Genomic DNA, 9,271 nt, shown 5'->3' with positions numbered 1-9,271 from the left:
TGTAAATAATCCATACTTTGAATTTAACAGTTACATAAAGGCTTTCGTTGATAATTTGGCATTCCATCGGCAGCGGCGTAACGATCCATTTTGGAACCCGGGGCGGAGATGATTAAATCCGATGTAGAGATGGACATTTATTAGTGTAGTACAAAAAGCTCAGGAAATAAAAGAGATTTATATTGGATTGAACCACATCCTGTGGCCACCCGATGTACGTGCCGTTCGATATAAAATTCGTGGGAGTAGAGCCTAAGTTGTATTGAAAACCACCAAAAAGTATTCCGAAAACTCGGATAAATGGCCATCTGGATAGAATGACTGGTAAAAAATAGGTTTTTCTATTTTACTTCTGTGGGTCCTTGTGCTTAATAAACGTACTAAAAAAAGATTTCTCCTCAGGGCTTGAAGGGTTCCCACAGGTCCTCGGGTCCAAGGCGAACCGCTTACCACTTCCCCCATCATCCCTCGTTCCGCCACTGTCCATCGGGCACTTTTTCGTTAAATGTTTGCCTTTCGAAAGTCTGAAAACTTTATCTGACACTAAAATCTTTTTCGGAAATACTTTAAAAGGTAATGAAAACCTTATCAAAGTCTATCAGTAATATTCAAGTTAATCGTAAACATGTTTATCTTACCTAATTATAATGTATGCTTGTAAAATTTACAAGCACATATTTTAATGTTCACTAACTAAAGCATTGATGGTATCTATTGGGTAACTACATTCCGTTTGTTTATTTAAGATGAATTTACATAAACACGGGTAAAAATTTATTTCCGATTCTTATATAAATTAAAGTATACATATGATTATTCTATACTTTAGTTGACTTGTTTTTGAAATGTACTTAATAGCAATCCACAGGGTGCAGTCTTTCCGTAGGTTGAAGGTGCATAAATGGTATGTGAAATTAAAGGTCCCGTTGGAAAAGAATTGTTGGAATAACAACATTGAATTGAATTTTGCTGTTATCTAGTAGTTGTTTCTAACAAAAAAAATGAATTTTAAACATCCTTGCATATACTGCCAAAAGTCAAATTTGGACGTTGATATTTTTGTATTGAGTTTACAAGAAATAATTTTCACACTGACCTTTGTACTTTAGATTGCAACAAATATCAGAAATGCACAACACATGAGTTGTTCTGACAAAATACAAGTTTAACTGTTCTCTGATATAATATTATCTTAACATAAGACGAAATATGTATTCAATTTTATTGTTCATCATTTTTTATCATTTTGGTTCCTTTATTTTTTGTTTGCAATAAAGTTGTATGGTTGATTACTGTCTTTTATTCTCAACATCTTTATGTAGATATAGGATCTGCTTATATATGATAAGCAATATTAAATTCTTGTATTTTTATAATTTTTCAGATCCATTGTATAAATTATTATTTTTTTCCATTACTTCTTGTAATTTAAATCTTTTCTTATCTTATTTATGATTATTCCCTTATTGATTGACGCTCCATGGAAATCGTAGCCCCTGTGGCCCAGTTCTAGGGCGTGGGTGGGTATGTCGTATGAGATCGCAAAAATTAAAATTTGTAGAGGGAAGTAAACTTTGTGTTTATAATAATCAAATTTTACTACTTGTTAACTGTACAATTTTTTAAAAAAATAAATGGTTGTATTTTCTATTTAAATTAATGCTTCGTTCTTTAATCAAACACCCTCTGAAAAATAGCACCGAAATATAATAAAGGTAATAATACCGATAACGCTCAATGAAGTTTTTTTCCGCCACTTCGAACGAATTTTTAAAAATATGATAAATAGGTTCCTCTGAAGTAAGTACAATATTAAAGCCAGTTTTGTAAGCTTTATACAATTCTTTCTTTACATTTTAATAAAGACGTATAGTTCTAAATATGCTACTGCAATTTTATAGCAGTTATTGAAATTAATAGTCACAATAAAAAAAGGTTGCTATCGTACAAAACAAAAAACTGATCCGACGGGACTTGAACCATGACGAAACTCTGGTACAAACTAGAGTGGGTGGATCGGCTTGCGAGTTTCGATGATTTAGGGAGCCGGACCATAGGTTCAACCATAATGGAGGGGTTCTTAAAGAGAAACCAGACTAAGACAAGTCCCTGAAAGAGGGCAGCAGCTCTTTCAGTACTCAGGGTGGCAGAGATCACGAGGATCGGTATGGCACTCTGATGCACAATACTGCGATGTGGAAGGCAACGGGAAACCACCACATTATGATCCCAAGTAAAACGTTCAACTACTGAAATTAAATGATGGCCTCCTCTGGGGTAAAGCACTCCGGACGTAAACTAGTCCCCCATTCGGATGTCCGGGCGGGGACTACCTCGGGGGATGTCATCAATAAGTGCAATAGGGATAGGTGCAATGTTTCACGAGTCGGAGCGTGGAATGTTAGGTCAATGAGGCAGGTAGGGAAATTAGAAAATTTAAAAATAGAGATGGATAGATTAGAATTAGATATAGTAGGTATAAGTGAAGTCCGTTGGCCCGAAGCTGGAGACTTCTGGAGTGGGGACTTTAGAGTAATACATACAGGATCTGTAGAAGGTAATTCAGGTGTAGGAATTGTAATGCGTAGGAAAGTAGGGCAGAGTGTAGAAAGTTATTTACAAAAAAGCGATCGGATAGTTATGGTTAAATTAAACTCAAAGCCGGTAAGAACGGTATTAGTGCAAGTCTACATGCCTACATCATCTTACAGTGATGAAGACGTAGAAGCAGTTTATGATAGAAAACGTGTTAAGTTTAGTGAAAGGACAGGACAACCTAATAGTTTTAGGAAATTTCAACGCAGTAATAAGTGAAGGTAAAGTGGGTGCAATAGCAGGTTCTTTTGGATTAGGCAATAGAAATGATAGGGGAGATAGGCTGATAGAATTTTGCGATAAACATAACTTAACCGTCGCGAATACTTTATTCAACCATCACGTTAGGAGACGTTATACGTGATGGAAGATGCCAGGTGATTTAGGGAGATATCAGTTAGATTACATACTTGTTAGGCAAAGATTCAAAAATCAAGTGAAGGACTGTAGGAGTTATCCAGGAGCAGATATAGATAGTGATCATAATTTAGTAGTTTTGAAGACCAATCTTAAATTCAACATTCTAAAAAAGACGGAAGGTAGGAGACGTCTAGACTAAGAAAAGCTAAAATGTAACGAAGCGCGTGATAGGCTAGGTAAAATCACAGACGAAATACTAATGGCGGCTGGAGAAGCGAATGACGGGCACATAGAGACAGAGTGGAACTGCATTAAAACGTGCCTTAAGTCAGTAGTAGGTCTTAAACAAAACGAAAGTAGGAAACCCTGGATAACAAATGGGATTGTAGGATTAATAGGCGAAAGGCGGAAATACAAAAACAGGACAGACGAAGAAGGGCAAAAAAGATATAAAGCTATAAAGTGGGAAATAATTAGGAAGTGTAGGGCAGCTAAGGAACAGTGGATTGATAGGATGTGTAAAGAAGTAGAAGAAAAGTTTGAAGTAGGTAAAACCGATGAGGCTTATAATATAATTAAAAGGAATTTTAGAGATGTAGGATACAGTAGTAATAATATAAGAAACGAGGCAGGGGTCATGTTGATAGAAAATGAGGAAAAGGCAGATAGGTGGAAAGAATATTTAGAGAACCTTTACGCAGGCCCTGAGTTAGGAGATATATTAGAGAAGGAAGATAGTGTGGAAATAGATGAGCTTGGTTATCCCATAATGAGAGAAGAGTTCGATGTAGCATTAAAAAATTTAAAGAATAATAAGGCGCCAGGTGTAGATGGGATACAGGGGGAAATTCTAAAACATGCAGGACAAGAGGTTAGAGATCGTATGTTTAAGCTAGTTAGTCACATTTACGAAACGGGGAAAGTCCCAGAGGATTATAAACGGAACGTAGTAGTAACATTACCTAAGAAGAGGGGCGCGGATAGGTGCGAGAAATTTCGAACAATTAGCTTAACTTCCCATGCGTCAAAAATCTTAACTAGAATTGTACAGAGGAGGATGGAAAAAAGGGCGGAAGAACTATTAGGGGAAGATCAATTTGGGTTTAGAAGAAATAGAGGAACGCGGGAGGCCATTCTAGCTTTACGGGTAGCAATAGAGAAAACGATAGAAAAAGGAAAGGGTGCGTACATAGGATTTGTAGATTTAGAGAAAGCTTTTGACAATGTTAAATGGGACAAGATGTTAAATATACTTAAAAATGTAGGGATGAATTACAAAGATAGAAGAGTGATACTTAGTTTGTATAAAGAGCAACAGGCAGTTATAGAGCTGGGGATGCAACGTAGAGAAGTAAATATTAGGAAGGGAGTCAGGCAGGGATGCACACTGTCACCGCTACTTTTTAATCTATACATCGAAGACGCCATCAACATCATTAAAGACAGTACAACTGTAGGGATAGACGTGCAAGGGCAAAAGATTAGTATGCTTAGATTTGCAGATGATATAGCAGTATTAGCATCTAGCAAGGAGGACCTAGAGATAGCTTTAAATAAAATGGAAGCGGTACTGACAGATCAGTACTGTATGAAAATAAATAAAAGTAAAACTAAAATACTGATATGCAAGGGAAGAAAAAGTAGGGAAAGAGCGAATATAAAGATAGGAGACGAAAAATTAGAAGAAGTGGCTGATTTTAGATACCTAGGAAGTCAGATAAGTGAGGATGGAAGGAGTAGTAGGGATATAAAGCAGAGGATAGCGCAGGGTCGTGTCGCCTTTAATAAAAAGAAGTCACTTCTATGCTCGCGAACGGTTAATTTAGAAATTCGAAAAAGGTTGTTAAAGGTGTATGTTTGGAGCACGGCGTTGTACGGGTGCGAAACATGGACAGTGGGAGCGGCGGAAAAGAAAAGGTTAGAAGCGTTCGAAATGTGGTGTTATAGGCGGATGATGAGGATATCGTGGGTAGAAAAGGTTAGAAATGAAGAGGTATTGGAAAGAATAGGAGAACAGAGGACTCTATGGAAGTCAATAAAAAATAGGCGAGATAGGTTGGTAGGACACCTTCTCAGGCATGAAGGTCTAGTCAGAGACATATTAGAGGCAGAAACAGGAGTTAGGAGGGGTAGAGGTAGACCTAGATTAGATTACTGTTCGCAAATAGTTAAGGATGTGGGCTGTTCTAGTTTTAGGGAAATGCGAAGTTTAGCTCAGGATAGGAAAGAGTGGAGGTACGTGTCCAACCAGTCTTAGGACTGATGACCTTATGATGATGATCGTACAAAAAGTAATTTTAGAAGAACTATTTAATTATCAGTTTTCATTTCACTTTTTAAAAATTAAATAGCTTCAAATTTATATAACAGCGCTCTCTTTAGTTAACTGTGATAAATGAAAGTTATCGAATCTGCCGCTGGTGTTGATTTCAATTCTTCTATGGTGTAAGTATATGCCAGTGTATGCCATGGTGTTCATGAGACCATAGATAATCATTAGCTTTTCTTATGTCAATTGTCTATCAACTGTCGAATGCTGGTCATGAAAATTTCCCAATTATTTTAATGCCCGTTTGTTTTGAATTTCTTAAATAACCGTTGATAAAAAGGAAGTTGTATTTTACCGAATTTTTAATGTAAATTAAGACGAAAATAATTAATATGGACAATAAAAGTAGAGATATCAATGTAAGGACTAAAGAGAACATTGTATGAAATAGTCAAATTCATTAGATTAATATGAGATAATTACATTATGTAGTTACATGATTGCGGACAGAATAAACAAGCAATTTATATAAAAAGATCTTATCTGCTCGAGTACCAAATGTACACGTGGAATTAAACAACAATGGTTTGAAACTAAAAAGAATTGCGCCAGGATTTTAACTTCGATTTTGAAATGAGTGCAATAATAAGGCAAGTGGCTTCATTAGGATGGAATCGTTTATTAGTTTTCTTTTTGGCTGCCTGGTTAGTAATTCTTGTGCTTGTTTTTCTGCCTTTTTTGAATTCCCAGTCCCAATCAGTTACTGATTCTGGCACAGCAGACAGGTTGAAAAGGGTCATATCTGATTTAGAAATCCTAAGAAAACAAAATTTGGAGCTTCAGAAGATCATTAAAGACATTAATTTGGGGTAAGTAGTAAGAAAATAAACTGTATTTAGAGACTTAATTATTTTTTTACAGAGATTTACAGTCTAATCAAAAACAGTCATTGGAAAAATTTAAGGAACGTTTGATCAAGACAGAAGACCAATTGGTAGATCCTGAAAAAGGATATACTAATGAGAAAGATGATCCTAATTCACAATATGAAATAACTCGCAGGAGGGTGGAAAATGGAGTCAGAGAATGGTGGTATTTTAGTAATTCAGAAATAAAAAAATTGAAGGACCACATAAATAACGTTGCTCCTGATTTGTCAAATTCAATTAATAAAATTTTGTCTCTGGGAGCTGAACATAAACGGTTTGTAAGAATACGAAATTATATTAATTAATGACAACAAATATTCATTACTTTAGGTCCCTTCTGCATGACATTGATTTTTTATCAGAAGCTGATGGTTATGCAAAATGGAGAGAAAAAGAAGCAGAAAGTTTAAGTAATATCGTACAGGAAAGACTTAGGTATTTGCAAAATCCCACTGACTGTGCAAATGCCAAAAAACTTATTTGCAACATTAATAAGGTTTAATTGTTATTTTGATTTTTAAAAATGATTATAGCATTAATTTGTGTACAAATTTACTAGGGATGTGGATATGGATGTGAATTACATCATGTAGTTTACTGTTTTATGGTTGCCTACGGTACTCAGAGAACTCTTATTTTAAAATCGAAAGGTTGGAGATATAATAAAGCAGGTTGGGAAACAATATTTAAACCTGTGAGTGATACTTGTACAGATCCCAGTGGAAAATCAGTAAAAGAATGGTCTGGTGAGTTTGTGAATAAACTTTTTCAAACAATATACCTATGTTAAATTATTGATTGAATCTAATTTCGTTGGTGTGCAAAATTCAAATTGTAAAAAATGACTCTAATCTCGCCAAATAACCAACGATGTGTTCTATATTTGAAATTTCTTTATTGTAAAAGTATAAAAGCGACGTTTCGACTGTCTATTTCAGTCATTTTCAAGCTTGAATTTCTATCATTGCTTGCATCTAATGTCGACTAGTATCACAATTGGTTTTAACAAGGGTTTTCATATTAATATGAATTCATATTATACAATAAAGAAATTTCAAATATAGAACACATCGTTGGTTATTTGGCGAGATTAGAGTCATTTTTTACAATATACCTATGTATTTTCTGTTACAATTTAGTTGGATACAAGATGTTATTGTCATTTAATAGATTATATTATTTTGTTCATAAACATGAGGCATTTGTTATTAATTTATTTTTAATTATTGATAATAGTTTATTTAAGGTCTGTAAATCAAAGTAATTTAATTCATTTTAGGGCATCCTGATGCTCAGGTTATCAGTTTACCCATTATTGATTATGTTAACCCAAAACCACAGTTTCTTCCTCCAGCAGTTCCTAAAGACTTGGCTCTTAGATTAGCTAGACTTCATGGTGATCCACAAGTTTGGTGGGTAGGTCAATTTTTAAAATACCTTTTTAGGCCTCAAGAAGCTACTGAAAGACTGTTAAATGAGGCTGCAAAGAGTATGAGCTTTGTTAAACCAATTGTTGGGTAAATTAAGCAATCACTATACACTACAACTTACTAATATACTGATTTACAGAGTCCATGTTAGACGGACTGATAAAATTGGAACAGAAGCCTCATTTCATAGCATTGAAGAATACATGGTATCAGTTGAAGATTATTATGATGTACTGGAAATGAAAGAGAAAGATGTTATTAGAAGAGTTTACATTGCATCAGATGATCCTAAAGTAATTACAGAAGCTCGAAAGAAGTATCCAAATTATGAAATTTTAGGGGATCCTCAAGTTTCTATGTCTGCTGCTGTTGAAACTCGATTTACTGAGAATTCACTGAAAGGAATTATATTAGACATACACTTTTTATCACAATGTGACTACCTAGTTTGTACGTTTTCTTCACAGGTGAGATTTAAAATAGTTAGGTGTGTATATGTATATATAGATTAGACACTAGAGCAATTATAATAGAGATAGACTCATAATGATAATTATCAAAATTCGGTCTATCTCGTCAATCGTCGGATTTCTCCGTCCGACCGTCAACACTCGACATTCTAATTGCATATTATTATTAGAATTTTCTTAATTACATACCATATATAAATTATTAGAGAGAAGTATGAGGAACAATAAGAAAAACATTTTTTTAAAATTTATTCTTTTCACAGTTATGGGGACAATTTTCAATACTCTTATCAATCCTAGTACTTTTCTGCTACTTTCTTTTTTTCTAAAAACAATGGACTCGATTTTAATTTTAGTCATTAAATTTAATTATTTCAGGTATGTCGTCTCGCCTATGAAATCATGCAAAATAATTATCCAGATGCATCGGCTCGTTTCCGTTCTTTAGATGATATTTACTATTATGGAGGTCAAAATCCTCATTACTATGTCGCAGTACTACCCCACAAAGCGGAAGGCATCAATGAGATTGACTTGAAGGTTGGCGATTTGGTTGGTGTAGCAGGAAATCACTGGGACGGCTATAGCAAAGGACGTAACATGCGCACTAACCAATTAGGTTTGTTTCCAAGCTTTAAGATTAAAAATACTGTAGAGTCCGTCGCCTTTCCAACTTATTCAGAAATTAATGAAAAGCGGGACAGTTAGCAACTTTTTTGGACTTTATATTCGATTTGTTGTTAACATTGACTTTATTGTTGTTGGCTTTATAAACATTTACAAAATATGGTAATTGTTTATGATACGAAACCCACGGTAGGAATGAGGGCGGAAGACTGAAGGAGGTTGGATATCACCAAAAAGGTATTTTTCCGCACTTTTCATTCATTTTCACCATCCAATTTTTTTGCTCCTACCTCTGATCGTAAACCCTCCACCCCTAAGTGAAACAGTTAGTTATATACAAGATCATGCCCTACCCCATCGACGCAGTTCCCTCTCCCTTCTGACTGTGGGTTGTATATTGTAATTATTTTAACTTTAAGTTATTTATAGAAAAATGTAATAATTAAATTACAAGTTTTGCTCTTTTTGTTATTCTATTTAAATTATACTTACTTTGATATATACAGAACATTAATGCTTTATTACTTATACTGGAGTTACGGCTCATTCAATGAACGTAGGAATTTTTATTTATATATATAAATATAAATA

General features: G+C 34.5%; 1 protein-coding gene across 1 annotated transcript; it reads left to right on the top strand.

Annotated features, from left to right (window-relative positions):
* Positions 1–5,458: 5,458 nt before the first annotated feature.
* LOC108743012 (alpha-(1,6)-fucosyltransferase) lies at positions 5,459–9,264 on the top strand. Its single transcript, XM_018478405.2, has 8 exons — positions 5,459–5,643; positions 5,717–6,093; positions 6,146–6,427; positions 6,484–6,649; positions 6,713–6,899; positions 7,433–7,670; positions 7,723–8,050; positions 8,432–9,264. The coding sequence occupies exons 2-8, from the start codon at positions 5,858–5,860 to the stop codon at positions 8,759–8,761; spliced, it is 1,767 nt and encodes a 588-aa protein (XP_018333907.1). The 5' UTR covers positions 5,459–5,643; positions 5,717–5,857; the 3' UTR covers positions 8,762–9,264.
* The last annotated feature ends 7 nt before the right edge of the window (positions 9,265–9,271 follow it).

Source organism: Agrilus planipennis, unplaced genomic scaffold (assembly GCF_000699045.2).
Source record: "Agrilus planipennis isolate EAB-ADULT unplaced genomic scaffold, Apla_2.0 scaffold432, whole genome shotgun sequence".
NCBI lineage: Eukaryota > Metazoa > Arthropoda > Insecta > Coleoptera > Buprestidae > Agrilus > Agrilus planipennis.
The sequence above is the reverse complement of the archived record's forward strand: the minus strand, read 5'-3'. Positions and strand labels throughout refer to the sequence as shown.